This window comes from Anoplopoma fimbria, chromosome 12, assembly GCF_027596085.1.
Source record: "Anoplopoma fimbria isolate UVic2021 breed Golden Eagle Sablefish chromosome 12, Afim_UVic_2022, whole genome shotgun sequence".
Taxonomy (NCBI): domain Eukaryota; kingdom Metazoa; phylum Chordata; class Actinopteri; order Perciformes; family Anoplopomatidae; genus Anoplopoma; species Anoplopoma fimbria.
This window is the reverse complement of record NC_072460.1, coordinates 10,616,499-10,640,948: the sequence shown is the minus strand read 5'-3', so window position 1 is coordinate 10,640,948 and position 24,450 is coordinate 10,616,499. Positions and strand designations below refer to the sequence as shown.

The following is a 24,450-nucleotide window of genomic DNA, read 5'->3' as shown; positions in this document are numbered from 1 at the left end:
TAAATGTGTGTCTCTTTATCACTATGAAACAAGTTTGAAGTATTTAGGTTGAAAGTTTCATAATACAAATAGTTCCAACAGCATAGAAGCATACAAATCGTAGTCAGCATATGCTTACTTGGTGTTATGATTAAAAAGGGGTCCTTAGAAAAGGATCTCTCCTGTAAGGGGTCCCCTAAGAGTTTGGGAACCCCTGCTCTATAGCATCAAACAACTATTTGAACAAAACCGAGCTACTCTTCCTCCCGGGGAAGGGTTGCCCGCACCGAGACCTGTCCATCACCATTGATGATGCCGTGGTGACGCCAACTCGGACTGTGAGGAATCTGGGTGTGACCCTGGACGACCAACTGTCGTTCTCAGCAAACATTGCATCGGTCACACGCTCCTGCAGATTCCTCCTCTACAACATCAGGAGGATTCGCCCCTTCCTCACTGAGGAGACAGCGCAGGTGCTCATCCAGGCTCTGGTCATCTCCCGCCTGGACTACTGCAACTCACTACTTGCTGGAGCCCCGGCGTCGGCCATCAGACCTCTGGAGCTTGTCCAGAAAGCTGCAGCACGTCTGGTGTTCAATCGCCCCAAGTTCTCTCACACAACTTCCCTTCTCCGTTCTCTACACTGGCTCCCTGTAAGAGCTTGCATCCAGTTTAAGACTCTGGTGCTAGCCTACAGGGCAGTGAAAGGAACAGCTCCTTCCTATCTCCAGGCCTTGGTCAAGCCCTACACCCCCGCCCGACCACTTCGCTCTGCTGCCTCGGGCGATTAGTTGCCCCGTCGCTCAGAGGTCCCTGCGGCCGATCCACCCGGTCACAGCTTTTTTCTGTCCTGGCCCCTCAGTGGTGGAATGAACTCCCCACTGACGTCAGGACAGCAGAGTCGCTGCCCATCTTTCGGCGCAGGCTGAAAACTCACCTCTTCAAGAAGTACTACCCGGAGCCTTCCTCGTAGCACTTATTGCACTCGTATTAGTTGTTGCACTTACTGTATTCGTATCAGTTCGCTGAACTTATTGAATTTGTATTTGTTTACTGCACTTATCCTATTCGTAGTAGTTTGTAGCACTTACTGTATTCGTATTAGTCTGTTGCAATTATTGTTTTCGTAGTAATCTGCCTCTGCACTATACTTTTGCTCTGGCTTATGCTTTGAGATGCTTGTTTAAGAAAGGAGATGCACTTATGAATTCTGGTGACTAGTAGTTCTCTTGAATACCTATGTTGAATACACTTCCTGTAAGTCGCTTTGGATAAAAGCGTCTGCTAAATGACTGTAATGTAATGTAATGTATTTGCTATAGTAGAGTAAGCTTGTGAGCGTCCACGGAACCCACCGGGTAGCTCATGGCCGGCGCTCTGCACTGCTCTCATACGGCGGTAACAACAGATAAAAGTGTACCCCCCGTCCTCCGGTTCCACCTCAGGTAAAAACTGTCTGCTCTATCAGCACTATTGCTGTTGTTTGCAATTGTTTGGATGCAATCTGCAACCTCACTTCGAGATGCCACTAACTCTTACACACTGCTCCTCTCTGATATCAAACCCTGTTTGTAGTATATTGAAGGGCCCTGCCACAAGAACATTTTTGAAAGCACTAACATTAGCCTTGATTGCCAAAGTATGCCTGGAAATTACAATTTCAAAAACATAGTCCAACTAAGAGGACTTGTCAACACAGGTCTATTTTTCCACAGGAGTTTACAGGAGACAGAGAGCGTCCTTCACTGTGTGATTCGATCTTCAGATTACACAGTGAGTATCAACAAAGATGTACTGCGCATAGAAAGAAATGCTTAGCCTGTGTGTTTTCAGTATCCATGACAAAATAAGGTAAATGTTTTGTGTCTGGTTAATAAAATGAAGCTGAATTTGAATGGGTGAAACTTGTATGATTGTCACTGAATTACTTATTTGAGGTCTTGAATTTGTCTAAAAACAGAACTGTGTACTTTTTACTGTGTACATGTTACTGTTATACAAAAGAAATCGATATACTGTAGGTATTATTCAGCATCATTAAAGTTAACTTGTGTAAGTTAGCTTAGAAATTCTTATTTTAATGCCTTGTGAGTGTCTTAACTTAACTTAACTTAACTATCTTAGTTCATTAAATGCCAGAGAGTTAGACCTGCAATACTGTAAATAATTATCTCCATTATTGATTGATCTGACAGTTATTTTCTTAATTAATCAATGAATGATGTATAAAATGTCAGAAAACAGTGGGGAAAAATAAATCACACCCAAGTTAATGTACAACCAGGCCAAGAGTTATTCAGTGTACTACCATAGAACATAAAAAAACCCAGTTAATATTAATATTCAGATTCTGAGACTGGTCTTAGCTTACATAGTTAACGCTGCTGTTGTTCTCAAATGGTCTGGATATGTACCATTACATATATATGGGATATTTTTTAAGGGAGTTTTACATTTATAGCTATGAGCATCTGAACATGTGTGCATAGGGGGTTATGTTGCTTGTTACTTGTGTAGGCAATATGCGTATGTCTGTGTTTATCTCCAACAATGCTCTCCCTCCACATTCCTGCACTTCACACTCCTTCAGACACGTGAACAAACACTTCGGACCACAGAATGTTTGAACTCTGGAACTGTTTTAAATACACAACACATTTTCCTTCTCGGTTGGTGTTGTTTGTGTTTGGTCACTCATAGAGCTGATATGACTCAGCTGCAGATGGAGCTTTGAGTGAACTCAGATGGGTGTGTCGCTTTGTACAAACACTGGCATGGCTGGCATAGTTTTGTGTGTTTGCATATTGTACAGTGTCACTTGTCCATTGCCAAGTTATGTCTCCAGCTGACACCTTTTCATTTTGTGCAGACAGCAGAGAAAAAAGACATCCATCCTCTCTAGATGTTAGAAAATTGCAAATATAGTGCTTGAATGAGCAGGGATTGACCTTTAAAATAAAATAACATTAATAACAAATGTAACTGACTGAAACGAGGAGGCAAACCACGTGTTTCCTCCTTAGCCTATCAGAAGTAGCACTGTGCTCAGGTGACGTATCTTTGTGAATTGTCTTGGGGGGCGTGATGACGCGTCTCTCTCATCTTCCCCTTGATTGACATTTGACGCGCGCGCGCGCACCTGCACGCGCCATGAAATATTCCTCACGTTTTGCACACGCACATGTTTTACTCAAAGCCTATGGGTGCCGGCTGCTTATAGTGTATGACAGCAGTCATTCCACGCACACCGTCTCCGGAGTCCCTTCGTGTCCTTTGACCTCTGTCGCTTTTAAAATAGAGAATGGACCTTGTGGAGACTTGAGTCATAGTTTGCAGTTGTTGACAGAGCAGTTTGGGACGTTAGTCAAAGAGTTGCACACGCTTAATGCATCGCTTATCTCTTACACTTAAGGCAAAGTATTCCTGCAGGAGTTGCGATGTTTGTCATATCGCGGACTAAAAGTTGTCATCACTTAGAAACTTTGGACGGGACGAACTTCTCCTGAGGGAATTGAAGACGATCCACCTAGAATATTTTTTTGTTGTCATCACTCCAGCTGGGTAAGCTGCACAAGTAATGTAAACTTCCAGATAACTTAATGATGTTTTCTGCAGGTTTGTGACATAAAAAGGGCATTCAGCGTTGGCAAAGATGCATACATTGGCACTTTAGAATAAAGTCAGAACTGTAAAAAAGACACCTCACTCCATCAAACCATCACGCTGGAAAGTTGAAAGTCTTGTGTATCCGCGTAAATCAGGAGCAGTTTCAGGTGAAGACTTTACCTGTGAGCTGTCTGATCCCCGTGGAGCTCAGAGACAAAACAATCAAAAACGAATCAGTACAGATGCAGGCTACTGGAGCCAGAGTGGAAGAACTGGCAGTGAATGAAAAAAGTTATGATTTCTTTTTTAAATTTGCTATTCATTGTCTGTGCTGGAGATTGGGTGTTTCACCATGTGCTTTTCCTTCCCTCTGGAGATGAGGCACTTTTATGGACAAAGTTATTCAAGTTATTATATTTCATTCTGGCATTATTACCCGTTGTAACTGTGAAATGCATTCTTTAACATTAAATATATATATATTTTTTTTTACACTTATTTATAATAATCCGTAATATTTTACATGTGTTTTACATTCACCATAATGTAGCTAATCTAGCTGCTTCCCAACCAAAATGATCCTCAAAGTTATGCAAAATCATTCACATTTTAACCCTTCAGTCAAAGCTTATTGGATTTTGTGACCCATGGTTTGTAAAGGGGTCTGAAACTTAGGAACATTACAGTTTTCACCACTTTTAACTCTGGTAGCAGTGCTGATCACAGTTGAAATGTTCACTCATCATTTCCTCCATCTGATTTAATTAGTGTTTTAATGAGTGAGGGTTTGCATTGACAGCATTTTCGAGTGTTAAAGATTTACCTAAACATTGGTGATTTTGCTCTACAGTCATTTTAAACTCACTTGCCCTCTACCTCTTTCAAAAGTAAGACTCCCTTATGAATACAGATGGTTCATAGTGAGATCCCGTGTCTCTGTCTGTGACTGCTCCTCTCTCTGGCCACTTGAGAGTGAAGAGGAGTGGTGGCGGGTGAGTCACGAATAGCGTTGGCCACGCTCAGCACTGTGAAGCCGGCCCATTCAAGCCTCGGCAGCTTTGTCATAGTGGAATGGGTCAAGTCTCTCCCTCTTTGTGCGACCCAACTTGACTGAAATGTGGTAATTGGGGAGCCCTACTCCCTGTGGTGATGTTCGGGCCAAGCTTTCAATAAATTCATTTACAGTACAACAAGTTGTTGCATGAGAAACAGGTCAGCTTTTAATTCAAATTTTTGAAAAACATCCAGATACGTGTTGATTCAGGCGTGGTGTGATCTGGCTCACATTCTGGGATGTCGGTCATGTAGTGCCATAAACACACAATCATTTTCCACAGGTGTAACACTTCTTGAGAGGATACCTTTAAACCTAGAAATGTCATTCCCGTCAGCCTGAGCTGCACCATGAGATTAACTTAAAACTTTGGCATTTTAACATATGACTGTATGTATGATAGCAGTCTACAACGTCAAACGTACCTGCAGATTTTGAATTTATATTAAGCTGTATAAAAATATATATTAATAAACACTAGTGATGAACTGCTTTTGATTAATTGAATAGTTGATAGACAGAAAAGTAATCAGATGATTAATCGTTTTAATTTTAGTGATAGATACTTTTATTTTAAGGGGTAAATTGTCACAGCAGCAGTAAGAGCAAATATTGATCAAAGAAACCAAAATGAAAAACAATATCTTTGTGTTTTGACTGTTGAATCAAGACATATGCAGCATTTTTCTAAATGTTTCTTGACCAATTGATCAGGAATATAATAAGCAAATTAACCAACAATGGAAACATTTGTTGTAACCCTGAATCAATCACAATTGATTTGTGTTAAATGTCAGAAAACAGTGAAAAACATAAAAACACGTGTTCAAATTTCCCACTCTCCAAACTCCAAAGATATAGAATAATTTATGACAAAGAAAAGCATTAAATCCTCATAACTGATAAACAGGAACCAGCAAATATTTGCCATTTTTGCAAAAAAGTTGCTAATTTTCAATTTTCTTTTGATCATTGCAGCTCTAGTTGGATCAAACACTCCACTTAACACACATTTCTTGCTCTGTTTTCCTAAGTGTCAAGATTTAAGCTTTTCTCATTCTCTCCCTCTCTCTCTTTAAGAAAAACTGTATAGTGCTAGTTGTTTTCTCTAAAGCGCTATCTTCAAAAATGAACTTTCAAATCTACGGCTCACCAGCATTTTCTGGTTTAGAGGCAGAGAGAGGATCATAAATTCTAAATGTCAGATGGTGAGTGGTTTGTCTGAGTGCACTTCTTACCAAGCAAGCAATTGAATGCAAACTGACAGGGGATTCACGCTGGAAATGTCATAATGCTTTGACACCATGAAATGGAAATCAAAACTTCCCGAGGCAAATGGCTCACTGGGGACAACAATGAGAGAACGTCAATGTAAAAGTATCCCTCCCTGTAAATCACCTCCTACTGCTTTTCCAGAGGTTGTACACACAGTCGTCCTGGGACAGGTATGCCCGACATGTGTTGCCACATGCCAGGCATGCTGTCTCCACCTCTCTATTTTGCCTTCCAGATAAAGAGGAGAGATAATTGCTTCTCAGCAACATCTGTAATTGTATAATTGGAGTCTGTCAGAGGAGGATTCATTCAGCGCTGCAGTTTGACTGTAGGTAAAAACCCGGTTTTAACAGGAGGGCTAAACTGACACAAACTCTTCCAAAACTTTGAATTATGTGGAATACATATTATATTATTACTGTATGATTATATCTTATTTAATATGTAGCATATTTATGAAACATTCTGTTATTTTATAATGCATTGAATGGGTTTAAAATGCAGCCAAATATGTCGTGGCAGACAGAGTATATTTAGTTGCTGTCAGCATGTGAGCAGCTCATTGTTATCCATTTGGAGCATCTAGTGCAGTGTAAGAGCCTTACCAGGCAGGGGGCGAGTTTCTCAGCCACTTAATCAGTGATGCGCTGTGAAGAGTAAAAACTCCACGCTAGTCACTTATAGTCAACAACAATGTGCTATCAGCATGCAGCCGCTGCATGGAAGAATATGATATAACCAAATAATCTAATTTATTGGTAAAGTAAACTGTCTAGATCACAAATAACTTCCAGAGGGATTTCAGATGGTTAGATGCGTGCAGTTGATGTTATCAAATCTTTGTGTTGGAACTTTATTGATGAGGCAGACACAGTTGGGGAGTCCCTTAATTAGAAAGTATAGGAAGGGAGGCAAACAGGCGTAACACTAATTTTGTGAAAAGCAATTAAAAGCTTCTCACCCCTGCAAAATGGGAAAGTCGTTAAACAGCCATGAGAAGGAAATTGTTCAATGTGCAAAGCTCTTTAATTGCAGTAGGAACAACAACTAAGTGTAAATGAACATATTCCGAATGAGACACTTCAATTTCACCGTCAAATCACCGTCAATTGATTAGAATTAAACTAATCAGTTCAACAAAATGAAGCAAACTGTAAAGGCTGATTTAAAGTAGGTGTCAAAGGCCGCAAAAATATCTCGTATTCCCGAAGCAAAAATGAAAAAAAAAAAAGGTTTGCTTTTCGCGTGAAGCACAATAATCACATATTTTACATATCAATAGCCTCGGAGAAAGCATTCCAGTGGATTAACTGTTTAAAGGCTGTTTAAGAAGATAATCTGAGAGTACTGCATACATGAATAAATTAAGCAGCCTGTGTGTGTACTTGAGAATGTAAGATAGCATCTGTCAGAAACACACACTCATAATGGATCTTTGACAGTTTAATTGATGGTGACATTAACATTTGCTTAACTTCGTATTTTTGTATTCGGTCCAGTCTTTAGTGCCACCACTATCAACCAGCCCCCAATACAAAACTAAAAAAGTATTTAAAGGGTGATTTTTACGAGTGATAAAGATTGGCAGGTGGCTCTGCTGTGTCGTTCCCATGGTCTTTCCTGCTTTGAGTATTAGTTTGTGTGGTAACTCGCTGCTTCTGTGCCATAAAAGGAAATGCAGGATTGGAATCCCTTCCACACTCCTTGCTGGATAATTTAATGATGCTGTGTTGGCTTTGATCGGAAGACAACCATGAAAGAGAAACTAAACGGGTTGAAAGCACTGATGTGTGTATTTGGTAAAGAGGATTTATTGCTCTCTTCCGAGGACGGCAAGTCCACATTTGGAATGCTTGTGAAATATTTACAGGAGTCACTGACACAGGAACTCACCGCCGTCAACACTGTGTTTTAAAATAGAGTGGTCACTGTCAGAAACTGATTGTGTCTTCAGCCTGTCTATCCTGTCCTCCTTTTCACATTTGTTGACAGATTTGTTGCCATCAAACTTTCACCCCGTCAAGGGATTACGCTTGTATCCTGTGGAAAAGTCTTTAAAATTCCCAGTAAATATTTCCAGCATAGCTACCAGCAGCCCTGTTACCATGGTTGTCTGGCTTTCTGCCTTGCAGCTCTCGCAGTTCCTAACAACATCGGATCAAAGGTCATGACCGCTCCAGCCAACAACTGTTTGGTGAAATCAACGCCTCACACAGGGGGCACAAATAACTTTGCACCCTGTCTGAATTGCAGCAACTGAAGTTTCTCCAACGAGCACGAGAGGAAGCAGGATGATCTGGCTTTGAGGGCGGTCACGTATGCTCCTCAGCCTCCCTCTACCCCCCGTGCTGCACTTTCAGGAGCTCTTATACAAGTTCAATTGACAATAGGCTGCATTCCTCCTAGCAAGTGAGGAACATGGTCTGCTGGCACTTGAAATGCTCTTCACGGCATTCATATGGGCTCTTGCTTTTGAACAGTGCCCTCCCTGTTAAGATCCCTCTTTCAGGACAAATGCTCACTTAGAGAGATTGGAAATACAGAAAAAAAAGTTGTGACATATACAGCACATTGTCTTGTTGACAGCAACAGCGCGTCCCAGTATCCAGACTATGAAGTAAACATCTTCTCTGCTTGTGGTCACCTCCTGCAGATTTCTGAGTGGATCATTGCAAACTTTGTTTTGTTTCGGTCCTGGAACCTGTAGAGAGGAAGCAACTTTAGATAGGCTTGTTCAAAATCAGGACGTGTCTCACAATCAGCACTAGTTCTGACTTTACAGCAGGAACACGTTTGTGGAAACATAATAAGAGGTCTTCTGTTTTTGACAGGAGTAAAGAATTTGGCTATGACGCACAATTTCCCTGTTCTTACATGTTCTGCTGCTTTAAGGCTGGGATGTTCTTCACGAGCCACCACTGATGAGAAAACCAAAAGTCGCCTCAACATGTTTTTTTTCCCATGTAGCATTTTTCTTTTACCCAAGTGAAAGTCCAATAATGATAAAAATACAGAATTTCAAGTACATTTCCTGCATTCCAAATTGTATCTGACTAAATATGAATAAGTGTCATCATCAAATGTCTTGAATTGTTCAACCAACAATCAAAAATATATCATATGATATAAAAATACATCATATGATATAAATATACATCAAAATATTTTAAGTCTATTCTCATGTATGACAAGGAAAATAATAAATCATCTCATTTAAGAGGCTTGAGGAAGTAAATGCTTGCCATGTTTGACTTATACCATTTGAAAACTAAAGAGCAGAAAGTTTAGTGATTCATTTAATTAACACATATTATTATTTCTAGGAGCTTTTTCATAACCATTAGAAGCAGCAGCCTTTTTTATGCTCAGACTTTCACCCCTATGGGGAGCCTGTTGTGCAAGTGTTGTACCAGCTTGCTTGAATTCTAACAGGTTGCCATGTTAATATGTTGTTTTATTTTATCATATTTCCCCAGGCCCCGGAAACCCTAAGTTCTACTTTTGTAGCGCACCATGGGAGAATTATCTTTGACCCTTGCACTCAGCCCAGTGATTTTGCTCATCCACTGCTGGTATTCCTAACAACGGGCTCTTAACTGAATGTCCGTCTTTTCCTGCTGATGGAATTTGATTCATATGCTAATGAGATGAATTTCCATGGATTTCTCTCTCCTGTGCTGCAGATATCACCCCCAAAATTCAGCCTCCCCCCTCCCGTTTTCCGTCTCTTATTGTCTCTCTCGCGCTCCCTTACTTTCATGCATTCGCTGGGTCACAACCTTGCTCACAGTAATCTTACACCAGACTCTAGTATGCAGTTCAACCTTTAAAGCAGGTGTTGATATGAATCTGCATCATCCTGCATTAGGCCTCGCAGAGGTTCAGGCAAATCAGCATGCATCTCCCTGCTTCTTCGGAAATCTCCCTCAATTGAAAACTCCTTGAATTTCTGACTTACTTGTGGAAGGAATTTGCAGATGGAAGTGCAAAATAGTTTACAGCAATCCAGAAATACTTTGTGATTGGTTTGTAGGGTTCTGTTTAAATTGTAGTTGGGAACATTGTGAACTGAATTCTAGTAAAACAGTTGAGCCACTGTCATAAACCACTAGCTTTCTTTTTTCATCACAGGCTAACGATATATTGATTTCATTATTTGACTATTTTACATTAATGTGAATGTTGCCAGTTATTGTGCAATCACTTTCTTTTATTTTCTATATATTTTCAGTTTTAGCAATTTAACGAACAGCTGCATGTTGGATTTTTTGTAAAACACTAAACACACTTAGTAGTAGTAGTAGGACTGTCAGCCGGAGGTGTCTTCTGAATGTCCTCCTAACTCCTAGCAGTACCTTTTGTGTGAGAATAGGAGGTATTTGTTAATTGTTAGTCAGCAGAGTTGCCAGGGGGGATGTTGCAATCACTGATTTACAGTAAATAGGCTTCAGTTGATACTTGGCTCTGAATGTGAGACCAGTCTCCATGAGTTTAATCACAACCTGCCAACAAGTTCAGTGTCCATATTGAAACATTTATTAACCTGATTGATGTTGTCACTTATGTGGCCCACCTGTTCACACACTCAAAGACGTCAAGCAGTGTATCATCTGCATACAGATTGATCCAGGCCACCATGTCCTTCAGAGTATTTTTCCTCTGTACACCAGCTCCCAAACTTCCGACTCAACATAGTGGAACCCCTAAAACACTCTTTAATGGACCCTTTCAATCGGGCATGCAGACCAGAACAAACACTTTCATTCATGGTGTTCCAAAAATGCTAATGAAGCACAGCCCTAACACATTTAACAGGGATACCCCTGTCATGGGCCTGTGTTAGACAGCAGTGAGGCTATCACTCACACAGGGTGATGCAAGGTACAACACTATGCTTCCGGTTCCTAGAGTAATTTAGACCTATCAATCTGATGAGTGTCCTCAAATGCCATTGGCTCTGCGCCATAGTATCAATGTAACAGATTAAGGGCAAACTAGTTAAAACATAGGGAATTGATTTTGGCATATGAAAGCCTAGCTGCCTTTACTGATGTAATATTAGCACAATTTTTCCACCATCAGTGTCTCTTACATTAGAAGTTACCCTGATTGTGTTTTTAGTTAAGCTTTCTCACTGATTTGAGATAATCTAAGTCTTAAATTAAAGTTCAGTGGTCTTTTTCTGGTCAATTTCAGAAATGGTTGTTTTCTTATAGGATTGGTTATGTATTTTGAGCCTTTGTCAGAGTTTGCTTGACATGTAATGATGTTTAACAAATAGCTTTCACCTGTTAAGCCCCACAGACCCCGTACCTTGTCCACCCCTGTGCCGTAGATACAGTGTATTGTATGTTATCTAAACTATATCTTACTTTGAAGTATTTTAACAATAAAGTCAAACAAAAATAAACTTCATAAGCTCAAGATATGTTCAAAATATCCTTGATGGATTTTCTTGTCAGTCTTGTCAACATGTTCTTGCAAAAATATTTCATCAAAGCATATGTTATTATTGCCAAAGATTTTAGTTACTTATGATTCAATAGTAGAGCTTGGGCCAACGGGAAGTCACAGCGATTCTCAGGGAGGAGTCTGCAGCCATCTTTGTCCAGCTAGACAGTGTATCAATGGTGGGAACTCAGTTAACCGCTTGCCCTTGAATACTCTGTGCTACCTGCCCGTAGCACAGAGCTCTTCGTCATATTTAAATATTAATCAATACGCCTTGTGTTTATCACTATTTCAATTTTGGGGGGGATTTTCTGTTATTTGTAACAGGCTGTACTGAAATAGAGAGTGACATACTGTAAAACTCCCAGTGAACAGTAAACATTTAAAAGTTAAAAGACACGGAGAATGCCTGAGTATATCTTAATAAATTGCATCATAAATGTTGTATTTTAGTTCATACCAATCAAATATATAGTTACAGTTGAAGTAAAGAGTACTAGAAGTTCCATTATCCATGGGTTATAATGGCGGTATTGCCTTTGAAATTTAGATTATATACTAAGCGAGCATGAAATTATTCTTTGCTGCCTTTGTTGCATCTCTATTTACTTTGGAACAGTAATAGAAACATGTTAACTTACAATTGAATTCATATTCCTTAACCTCTTACCTATCAAATGGTACAGAAGTATGCATTAGACTTATGGTTTTGGAGCTATTCCAGATTTATTTGTAGTAGGTTATTTCCTGGGGCTAGGGCTTGGGTGCACTTGGGTGAGGATCTTCATGAGTCTACTCTTTTGACATGTTGCAGCTGATGCTTAATAACTCATCGATTGCCAGTGCACCATTAAATAGAAGATGAGTATTTTTCTTTTGATGAATTTCTCACAGATGTGAATATCTTGTAAATGCAGTGGATACCATGCCAGATAAGTTGCTATGCTTTTTATTTTCATCGACAAGCACGCTGTTAGTGAAGACCATTTCAACAATTAACTGCCAACATTTCAGAAATATTTTCATTTTTATTCCATTTTTGTAGAATGCTATCATACATTTGAATGTGTATCATTATATCTTCAAAGATTATACATGATACCACTTACTGTCACACACACACTTATAGGATTGGAGCCTTGGCTCAGACTCTCTTCAACCAGACAAACAGATGTCAAGGTAGAAATATTACTCCTCGTCTTTTTCTGTCTTGTTTGAGAAGAAACTAAGCTGCAGGTGCAAGGCATTTGAAGAAAAACCCAAATGTATTTTTTCAAAAGTGAAAAGAAAACTTTTCTTTTTTCCTTTCATTTGTCTAGCTAAATCTTGAGTAATGACATCCACAAATGGTGTTTTTTGGTGTTTAAAAGGGAGGGGACACGTGGGAGAGTGAGAGTGTTCACAATTGTTTTTGTGTGCTACAAGACCAGGCAGGTCTCGCCTTCAGGTGAGGCTCATAACTTTCTGTGTCTGAGCCCTTTGGAGATAAAGGCAAATCCCTAGGATTGCAAAACAGCTGTTATTTCTAAACGTCATAAAATGGCATTTATCACAACTAAGTTCATTGATGTCTCTGAAGCTTCTTAGATGGCTGTTGTCAGTTCTTTCTTTCCAGAAGAATAGTGAGAATAGAGGAGTTAAGTATGTCAACAGGTGTATTCACTGTCCTTTGTCTAAGACAGAAAATTTACAGCCATTACACATGGACACAAGAATTTGTATTTGGTAGATAAGTGCTGTTTATTGTTATATATTATTATTTTCTAAACCAATAGCTGGAGAGCAATTAGCATATGTGATTAATAAATGCATAAGAAAGTCTTCATATAATCAAAGGTGCCTGAGAAATGGAGAACCCCTACAATCAGACTTTGGGGAGAAAACTGTTTTTTGCATATCCACCTTCAAGATCGTACAAATGTTCTATTTTTATACATTTAAGCTTGTTTTAGAGCAAAAAGTTGTGGCTGTTGGTATATGGATTTAAAAGTGCATCTTCCACCTCAGCCATTCTCACTCATTTGAACTTTGGACTCTCTTGTCCAGACCTCCTGGCTTCCCGCGATGAAGCGCTGTTTCTCCCTGCGGGGAGCGACCGGGCCCCCTGTTCCCGCCGTGACAGTCAACTGGCCAGGCTGCCCTTAGTGTGTCAGGAATCTGCGGCAATGTCAGCAACCCGTCTGAACTGTCTTGAAACACGAACCCTGTCTCCTTTACTATGCCTTGTGGGTGTGACTTTTTTTGCCTCGTCATCACCATTCATATCTATACAACCAATGTGTTTATGATTAAACTGTTTACAATAGCACAACGTTTTTCATAGATCCAGCCTCTTAATGTTTCTTTCAAAGTGCACCAGATTTATGCATTTCACTTTAAAATGTACACAATTTTCTCATGAGGTCCATCCTCAACAGTCTGACAAAATCCTATGGTAAACACTGTAACATATAGTGTAGTGTAAACTGAGATTTATAGTGAAAGAGCAGCTTTATTGGTCATGGTTCAAGGCTCCTGCAGGAAGTGGAACTTTCAGTGGTTATTTAAATAAAAAATGTCCTGTCATGCCTCCTGTTATCTATCACTAGTCTTGCAACCCCACTTTTAACTATAACTAAGCCCATGTATGTACTCACACAAAAGCAGAGCTCCATAAGAAATATAGCCTCACCCAAACCCAATTGATTCAATAAACAAAAAGAAAAATAACTTAAGAATTAAAACAACATGTATACAAGTTCCACCACATTTCAAGTTCTCTAGGAGGAATGCATGGTGTTTACTGAATTCTCTTTTCTAGTTTCATTGGAGCTAATCCTAAACATAAATATACACACACATTGTGCCAGCACTGTATTAATAACTCCTCTGCCCTGTGCAACTAAAATCACAGAAATTATTTCATTATAATTTTCATTGATAGCAATGATGATTGTAAACACATGCTGTAATCCCATAAAATGTTTTAGGTTTAATTTTGGCCATGATACTGAAGGGTTTCAAGCAAAATCTCATCTCTTTCTTTTTGGAGTTCTTAAATACGACTTCACCAACCCAGCTAAATACCACTTTAGGCCTCCAAGATTATCCCATAAACTAATTACCAGCTTAGTTCAGGCCATAGAGCACAGCACTGCTCCCTTATCTGCCTCTCTGCAACAGCGATGAACATTGTGTCGGGGTGAAGGAAGGTGTGAAGAGGTCTTCTTGAGGCCTCAGTGTTTGAAGGGAGGAAGCTGGGTGTGACTGTTTGTCTCTGCGCTGTCTTTCCCTGCACTGCTGGCTGTGGAAAACTGATTAAGCTCCTGAATGCCACTCTTTGTCGCTCTTCACTTCTGCAAGGGACGTGTTTCTATAGTGATTCATGTTGTTCCCTCGCTTGTGGCACTCAAGAGATGTGTTTTGTTTTTAAATGGAAATTCTGTTTTTGCAATAATTCATTAATTTATCTCCATGGTTTCTGTGAGTGGGAAGTATTTTTCCAAAAAAAAGCTAAAGGAGAAGAGTTGTTGTTCAGGAAATACCTTATCTGATGGTCTGTGTTTTGATATCAGGAATTTAAGGCTGTAATAGCGTGTCAACTGTTTGCGTGCCAGGCTGGCTCCTGTTTATAGAGGCGACGCTTCACATGTCATTCTCCAAAGCACTGTGTGCCAGCACAGGAATCAACATAAAGCTTTGTGCCAATTAAATGAGCGGCACACCTCAACAAACTTCCACACTGCGAAAAACGGAGGAACCAAACCACCGTGTTGACTTTAGTTCTGAGAGCTGAATGAGCATGCTTTAAAGACCTCAAAAACCTTTGTGGTGTTTACATTTCCAAAACAAATCTGCTGAAGGGATTGATCAAAGCCAAATAGTTTCAACCGGTGTGTGTTTAGGTTTAAATAAATCACATGCCAGTGGACAACTTTTTGTTGTTGAAGGGTTTAAGGTGAAATATGAGCCACTACACACTTTTGCCTGAAACCTGTTTTGCTTGTATACAGTGTAAATGTGTAGTGCTCCTGCTCTTAATGTAATACTGGAAGCACAGGTTTGATGTGGATGTGTGTTTGATGTGTGTTAGAGTTGTTTGTGTGAATTCCAGGCTTAGATGATTACCAGGTTGCTGAAACAGAGACACGTAACTGCACCATTAACTCATGACAAAGACGCGTTGAGTTTAGAGGTAAGGGGAGTTATGTTATGACCTTAACTAGCTTAAAGGCAGTTTTGGTAATCTTCTTCAAAAACATTTTTGTTAAAAGTTTCTAATAATCAATGACTCAAATAATTTTTTTTTAAATTATTCGGCATCGGTGGCTCTCCCAAGATCGTATCAGTGTTGCTGATTTGGTGACTTTCTTGCAAGATTTAGCAAATTTGGGAGCTTTCATCGGAGAAGGGTTGTCAACACTGGGCTGTGTTTTGTGGTTGGATACATTTTTTTGTCTAGCGTACTCTTGTTTATTTTACAGTATTACCGACAATGCGTTAAAAAACTTTGTGTGTTTAGAGGGTAGCATCGCTATCGGCTGTCCAGCCCACCTGGTATGTCACTGATGGTATATTGCATTTATTAAACTTGTTTAAAGGATTTTTTAACCATCAAATGTTCAATGAAATGGAAACAGAAAACAGAAACTGAAGAATTGATTTCCGTCCTGAATGAGTAGGCTAATGTATCTAACAAAAACGATTTATTTGATCCAATCATACAGATATGAATTGCACTACAGGAATTTGCCTGATGTTGTCATTAGTTCAGTGCCTCTGTTGTTTTGATCTGTGTGTGCAAATATGATTACTTGAAGTGAGATGTCTGTCATCTACAGATAAGCAGGGCAATCATAGTCGATTGTTAAAGAGGCCTAGATATTAAGCCTAGATGAAGAAATGGTATTTGAGAGTAATCAGTCAACATCTACAGAGAACTAACAATTTGTGTCACTCCTATAACAACATCTAGAAAAGGTGTACCAATACCAGAAATACACACAGAAAGTAGCCACAAAGCACACATTCACAAACACGTTCCTCAGATCCACTATTCTTTTGCATGTGGTTTTGTTCTTCTCGAAAGCATGCATGAGAGGTTTCCTGAGGCCGCCAGTAAATTACCTTAATTACACATTCTTCACTATCACATTTGTTCAACATCTTGAATTTTAAGAATGAGAACTCAAGTAGCCCAACCCATTCAGTTCAAGTTGTGTACTTTGCTAAAACAAAGTAAACGTGGAAGCACTCTATGCATAGAGTTTTTTCTGAAGGCTGGCTTTCTCTCTTGTCAGGCCCAGCTGATGTTTATGGAGGTCGGAAACATCATCCATCCATCATTGCTGCCATTGTCTGCGTTGACTTCAAAGCTCGTCATTTGTGTCAGCAGTCGTATGTCTGCTTGTGTGAGGTGTCTACACATAGTGTTGCGTGGCTTTAACACTCGCTGAAATCTTTTCTTTTATGATTTCAGACAATGTTAGCTCAACCTTAGCTGCTGTTGTAATATATTTACAGTACATACTTAGGTGTGTCCTGGTGTCCTTCCGTCCTGTCTTTTGATTATACTCATTACACACACATACTGTATATGTTTACAGATTTATTATCCCAGTCATGTTTGTTGTAATATGTCAAGCGTTTCTTTAGTATGTTTGGAAGGTATTTTGTAATTGCAGTGTATTTGTGAGCTTTGCATAAAGACAGAAGCTAAAGACTAGTTATTATCTGTTTGGGGAGGAATTGTGTCATGTCAAAGGCTCAGGGCAGGTCAACCTTTTTGGTTAGTCACCACATGGGATTGAGATGTCGATGGAGACATGAAGTCTGAATTCACAACAATGCTGTTATCAATGCCGGTAATTTAACAAGCACAATGAAACTGGTCATGAGTAGAGACCCTGAAAACAATTGGCAAAGTCCTGTTCACTCTCTCTTGTTTAAGTCCTTGTGTGAGTGCCTAGTTGTCATCAGGCATCTGGGAGTAGTGATTAGAACGATGGGATTTTGAATCTGAAATATGTTAATAATTGTATTTTATATGTATATTTGAATACACGTTTTATCTGCACAAAACATATTGAAGGACAAAAGTCAACAAATTTCAATATTCTGCATAGAATTGAGTATTATTTGACACACTGAGAAAGGAGAAATTGTCATTGTCAGTCTGATAGGGGCAGGTCAGAAATGTATAGGGCAGCAACAATTATTTTCAGGATTAGTTGTTTGGTTTACAAAGTGAGAAAAAATAGCAAAATAAATATTTACTCTAAAATATTAAGTTTACAATGATATTGAATGATGAAACAGACTGAAAAGATGACTCGATTATCACGTAGCTGCAGAGTCATTTTCCACCAATCAATTAATCAGCTCTTGAAACACATATATGTTGTCATAAAATATATCTTATGCAACGATCTGTTATGTTGTATTTTCAGTCTCCTTTCCTTTTGGCTTTAACTTTTTCCCACATTACATACAGCCAGGTGACTCTGTGTGTATTTACTTAGACCAGATGATGTATGTTTGACCATGCTACAGCTATTGTTTTTTGATTTACATTATCTTTTGTGCACACTACACAAAGTCTCAAGCTTTGAGTGAACAAACAAGTCTATTAGTCTTTGCCCCTTAGTTTTTTTCTCTCTTTTTAAACAAGCAGTGCTCTCTTAAACATGGAAAAGGTCCATTTGAGGTGATGACAACTGTCTTAAATCGACTGCGTAAATATGTCCAGCCATTCTGCACTGACTGGCAAGTCTGAATCAGTCCCTGGTTTAAAAGTAAACAAAGTAGAACAGTATAAAAAGAAAAGCTTCCGAGTTAATATCAGTTTTTTAATCAGCAAACACAATAGAAAGATTTAATTTAGGAAGACACCTGTTATTTCTTTATTAGGCAGGATAAATGCAGTTAAGATTCCCTCCAGAACCGCTCACCAAAGCTTTCATTAAAACACTAGTTGTCTTTCTTCTTGAATAGTTCATCTCAGGGTAAACCCTAACCACTAGCAGAGATCTTGCCTAGTTTCAGTCTTTAATATACTGGGCTGCGAATGTAAACATTTTTTCCTGCTAGTTGGATTACACTGCTTTTGACGTGGTCATTATGTCTCCGTTAGGCTTAGAAAAGTATGTTGTAGATACATTATTCCTAAATACAATGCAGATCTGAAAACACTTTAAACCTCAGAATGGTGTTTGTTGAGCCACCTGTATTGCAATTCCCTGCTTCAGTCTTTGGAATATAAATTGTGCCTATTGAGAGCATAACAGATAGATAACATCTGGAGACCTCTGCATACAAGGAATGCTTATGTTGTTTGAATAGGTTCAGGAGAAATACAGATTGAACTGAATAACTTCTGTTCATATATCCAGATAAGAAACTGTGCTTGCACAATAAAAATCTGCAAAAAAAGAAAATGGAAAGAAGAAACCAAATCATAAAAAAGTCCAAGTAGCCTGCTATCAACAACTTTGTTTATTTCAGGCATGTTCTCCCATGCCCCCATCTATCAACACCCCGGAGCACTGCATGGAAATGAAAGTACACAAAAGCTCTTGTCCTCTGAGAGAAGATGACTCCCTTCTCTTTTCAATGGAGACACATTGCATTAAAACCATTGAGATGGAGCTGGGTGTAAATGGGCGTGCATAGTTTGTGGAAGGCAGGATGGAGGGATCCAGTGAAAAAAGGAGGGAGAAAGAGAAAGAGAGGGAGAGACATGCATGGACTTCCTCTCCGCCCATTCTTTGATGCTCACTGAGTAGCCCTGCAGTGCATGCTTTGCCCCAGTCATTGTCACAGGATTAGAGAGTCTCTTTGCAAAGTTAGAGAGGCTTTCGTGTGACATGTGTCACTTGAGTGAGTCTCCTGTCGCTCCTTTAGCCGCCTGAGTGGAGGGGCGGGCAGGGAGGCGTGTCTGTGCACCATGCGAGGAGCAACGTGAGGTTGAAGAGGAAGGACATGTCAGAGATGTTGGTTCAGAGAGAGTTGTTGGAATGATCCCTTGATGGTCCTGTCCTCTACTCTTTTTTTTTATGGACTTGTAGTGCAGCAACCTTGGGCCTCTGCTGGACGTTGACTTTAGATGTAGAATGACTTTAAAACCAGTAAGTATTGGTTACTTGAAAAGTATGCTGTCATTAGTCCCTTTCTGTATTTACTGTATTTTTGTGTAGAATAACGTGTGTGCAGATCATTTCTGCATTATTTTGCAGCCTTTACTCTGCAGCTACACTTTGATTCAGTCTGTAGAGTTGCTTGTTTGTGTGAGAGGGGTGGAACTTAGCTTGAGTTTAAAGAAAGGGAGGGGGTTATTGTATACAGTGTGTGTTGGCAAGGATTAGGCCTAGTCATGTAGTAGTCACACTCTTAGTGCCCTGGCCAACTGTTGGCTTAGGAAACACAATCCCCTTCGGATTTGTGGCTATGATCTGCCATGTGTTCAGGTAATAGATCCCTCTGCTCCCAAAACAAATGCTTTGTTGTCTGTTTACATAGACATCAAACCCATTTTACGCACTAAAGATTTTGCCTTTTAAACCGACTGTCAGCTTTGTTGAGTTCATCATTAAAGTGGCAGGTTTGCAGATCTCCCAAGCTGCCTCACCCACTGGGTTCCTTGGGCGTGCATCAGGCAGTGGATTTGCCGCGCATGAATGAAAGTTGCCCGTTTGGTTGTTGCAAGGATCAACACAAATCTGGATAAAAGGTCGCACTTCTCATGTCACTGGTGAACTGTGGGCCTCTTACCAAACAAGGACTCTACATGCTCTGCTGGGCTGATGTAGTTTTCTGTCTGTGATTTAAATCCCAACAGCGTCACTTTTACTCATGCATGTACTATAGTAGTGTAGGTTGTATCTGCATGTGCAGCTCTGCGCATGCGGTGTGTGTGTGCCTCTGTGTGTGGATTGTAGTGTACAATAGCACCAGACTGAGAATGAAAGAGGCTTACAGCTTTACTACAAGATGAAAATGTATGTTTACTCCACTGAAACAAACATCTAACCAGCTTTGTTTACCATTCAATCTGGTGGAAGATAATCTCAAAAAGTCCTTATTGCAAATAATACTCTTCCACAATCTCTCAATTTGTTTAATTGATTCTAAATCCTGCATCTAGTCTAGAACAATTACTACATTAACCTCTCCCACTAAGAAGGGGCAACACATGCAGCTTTGTGTCCTTAGAAGGACCCCTCGTAGCACTCCGTCATTGTTAGGCAGCGTACTATATGACTGCCGGAGCTCCCTACCTTCATTCTCCTGATAGCAGGATTAGTTGGAGGGGGTGCACCTATTTGGCATTGCCAGTGCTGCCGCCACAGTCTCAGCACTGTGAGAACTAAGCTGTGAAATACTGACGGGCTTAGACCAATTTAGAGTCTGCCATCTTGGATCTAGCGATTGTAGCAGACAGCAGCTTTGTGCCAGTCAGGTTTACTGTAAGCATGCCATGCGATGCCACCAGCCAGGCTTCACAGTTCAAAGGGTTAATCTCCAAACAAGTGTTGTGCTGTGTTGTGCGCTGACATCACAACAATGAGGGACAACTAACTATTTATCCATCGCTCTATACTATTCCTATGTGACTATTCTGCCTCTGAGTGCTAAGCTTTTTATATCAATTCAATAAATGCCTATTATGTAATCTGCATTTACATGCAAAACATCATGAAGAACATTATTCTTACCCTGAGGCACAGCATAGGACAAGAAATCATAAAAACAGAACAGAAGGAATATTTAATGTACTTTAATTGGGATTATCCAAGACAAACCGCAAGGTGCATGGGTTTGACAGGTTTTTATGCCGACAGATTTGTTCATGCATTTTCATTTTGATTTTCTTAACTTTCACTTGGCAGTCAGCCACATTATAAAGTGGCCTGTTTTTAAGTATGATTACTCACAGCCCATTTAGAACAAAACAAGTCTCCCTCTGCTCTGTTAATACAATGCGGCATCTCTGATTGGAACAGACGCCAGCAGGGCTCTTATTCTACCATTGCTGTTATTTTCTCCCCAAGTTGAATTAGTTGATTTACGACCATGTTTTAATATTTATCTGACTCTTCCAGGTCCTCTGTGCCTTACCAATCCCAAGTGACGCCAGTTGATCCGCATCAACACATTCTCTGATCTCCACCGTCTCCATTAAGGAGGGAGATGAGGTTGGTGGGGAGCCTGCAGCTTGTTCTGCTTTTGGCCTTGACCTCCAAAGCCACATGCCTCAACATCCCTCTGGAAGGTAAGAGTGTCATGATAACGATTCAGGTCATACTTACTTAATTGGTACTTAATCTCCAGTATATATGAAGTCGATTTACAAGGTTTGATTAACATGGAAAGCAAAATCTGTTTTATATTTGTAAATTTAACTGGTTGCTCAATGTGTAATATTTAATTTCATCCCTCTTTCTGTTTTGACATTTATCAAAAGTTTGTGTAAATATTTTTAGCTCTCCACCCTGTTGAGTATAAATGTTAGCACCTTTTTAAAATTATGACTAACAAATAACAACTTAAAGTAAATTGTTTAAGTCACAAGTGTCGCAGCGGAGGCGTCTTTGTTTAGGGCTATGACGACTTTGCAATCAAGTGCTGGAGTGCTGTTTTATTTCAGTCACCTTATTTGTCCTGATTATAGTGCTGTTGGCACACAACTTTGCCTTCTCAGCTCCATATAGGGCAGTAAGAAAGAAAAGGAAACAGCAGAGGCAAACACAAAACTGTTGTATTTTATTTCTTTGTGACAGAAACTTTGTCACCAATGTTAACATTTAACACTTTTATGTGTCTTCATATTACAGTGGAGCAGCCTCCAACCATAATAACTCACACATCTGGTCCCATTATTGCCCTTCCTCTTGACAATACCATTACTATCAGGTGTGAAGCCAGGGGCAACCCACCACCAGAGTAAGTGACACAAACATTATGGACAGAAGTTGAACTGTGGCAAAACACATAACACTGAATATTTAATTGATTGATGAAAACCTGCTGTATATTTTGCTCCAACAGATACAGATGGACAAAAGATGGGGAGGACTTTGTCCCTCCTTACCTCACGACAGACCACATAGATGGCACCTTTGTGCTTCACAACAAGCATCTGGCCCCTTTTCGGGGTAAATACCGATGCTACGCTTCTAACAAGCTGGGAACTGCCATGACGGAGGAGATTGAGCTGAGGGTTCCCAGTGAGTAACCTTTACATAAGAAATTAATCTATCACATGCAATTGCTGATTATTAATTCTCAAAGTCACCATTTGAATGAATTTCCTTTTTCTTGTTTTCTTGACAAGGTTTTCTTTTTGTTTGATGTTGTTTTTTTAATAGATGTCCCCAAGTTTCCAAAGGAGTATAATAACCCCATTGTTGTTAAAGAGGGAGATCCATTCATCCTGGAGTGTAATCCTCCAGAAGGCGTGGCCCCACGTAAGATCTACTGGATGTCTATTGGTAAGCCAACTGTTTATGCTTGTAGTTTAAAAGGTTGATAAGCTAGTTGGCTGATTGACTCCCCCCAAAAAACTATTATCTTCAAAGTCTTTATAAATACCTAAAGACATTACATTACAGTCATTTAGCAGACGCTTTTATCCAAAGCGACTTACAATCAGTAGTATATTACATATCATTCACCCATTCACACACTGATGACAGGCTACCATGCAAGGTGCCACCATCAGACTCTAACTAACATTCATGCAACATCCAGTCCACACCGATGGCAAGCCTTCGGGAGCAACTTGGGGTTAAGTGTCTTGCCCAAGGACACATCGACTGCCGAAGCCGGGTATCGAACCACCGACCCTCTGATTGGAGAACTACCTTGCTCTCCACTACGCCACAGCCGCCCCCCTGACTCTTCAAGCCACTGTGCACTTTCAGTTGTGTTTTACTTGTGTTACATTGATGGGGAAAACACACTCACCCAGCACTGCAGTCTTCACCAGTAAGGGGTTCATGTCATTGCGAAAGGCGCGCCATGCAGGGTTCTTGCGTGAGGTAGTATGAATAGTGTGAAGGTCTGTTTGCGTCCCACCTTGCTGAAGTTTCTCAGAGATGAGAAGAAGTAGCAGGCGACACCATGTGCTTTGGAAGAGGCACGTGGCTGTCATCCTCCTCCCCTGGCCATCAGGGAAGTTAGCAATGACAATAAGAAGAGAAGGAAAGGTACACACTTGAGGCCAACAAGTTTCTTCCCACCACTGCCAAAGAAAGTAATTTACTGTGTAAAAAGTCACCTCAATTCTGTGTGAAGTGCTTTGTCAATAGGGGCTGAGTTTTCTGTCCAGCCCCTTGAGAGCTCCTCAACTGCCACCAACAAACCTGACTGATGTCAGAGAGAAAAACAGACTTTCAGGTGTTTAGGTGGACGGAGCCGAGAGGCATGGAGCAGAGTGAATGAAAACACTTTTTTTCTCTCACAATTCTTGTTTTAAATGTCTTTGTCTTAGTTTCACACATTTATATTTCCAAGGATTGTCACAGCAATCGATAAATCGCGCATGATAAAAGATACTGTGATGTCTGAAAAACAAAAACATCTCAAAGAAAAGAAGTGATGATGTGTGTCTTTGCTCGCAGCAGAACATTGTGCTCTCTGCATGCAATCCAAATGCATTAGTTGGAATAATATCATTCACCTCGTATTAGTGCCATGTAATATAAATCAGAACCAAACATTTTTGCCTTGAACATTGACTAAATAACCAATGACTCAAGGCGATGTTTTTAAGGAAACTGTGAAGTACTGTGAATGAACTGACCGAGGAGAGAGACAGAGCGCCACTGACCCGCGACTTGAATAATGGATCTATGTAAACCAAATATGCTGTCTCAGTTCACCGGCTCTATACAAGGAAACCCTTCAGGGTATTTCCATTAACGTCTAGTGTATATGAGGCTACACTGTACTCCAATCTGCTATAATGAGACCTGAGTTACTCTTGAACCTCTGGTGCACGTGATGGATATATTTAAGAAGTCCTTTCCAATTTATGCTTTCTTACCAGCCAAAAACAGACACTGTCTACATTGATAAGATAAGATAAGATAAGATAATCCTTTATT

At 40.0% G+C, this 24,450-nt stretch overlaps 1 protein-coding gene across 5 annotated transcripts in view; it reads left to right on the top strand.

Annotated features, from left to right (window-relative positions):
- Positions 1 to 3,216: 3,216 nt before the first annotated feature.
- Positions 3,217 to 24,450, top strand: part of LOC129099390 (neural cell adhesion molecule L1-like protein) — a 48,560-nt gene continuing 27,326 nt past the window's right edge. For 2 of the 5 annotated variants that reach the window (XM_054608618.1, XM_054608616.1), the window contains exons 1-5: positions 19,134 to 19,470; positions 21,445 to 21,614; positions 22,177 to 22,285; positions 22,391 to 22,569; positions 22,711 to 22,833. In XM_054608618.1, coding sequence (XP_054464593.1) covers positions 21,533 to 21,614; positions 22,177 to 22,285; positions 22,391 to 22,569; positions 22,711 to 22,833 — 493 coding nt within the window. In that variant the 5' untranslated portion in view covers positions 19,134 to 19,470; positions 21,445 to 21,532. Of the gene's footprint in view, positions 3,541 to 19,133; positions 19,471 to 21,444; positions 21,615 to 22,176; positions 22,286 to 22,390; positions 22,570 to 22,710; positions 22,834 to 24,450 lie in introns of those variants that run through there. The other 3 variants (XM_054608617.1, XM_054608620.1, XM_054608619.1) reach the window with 3 other exon arrangements.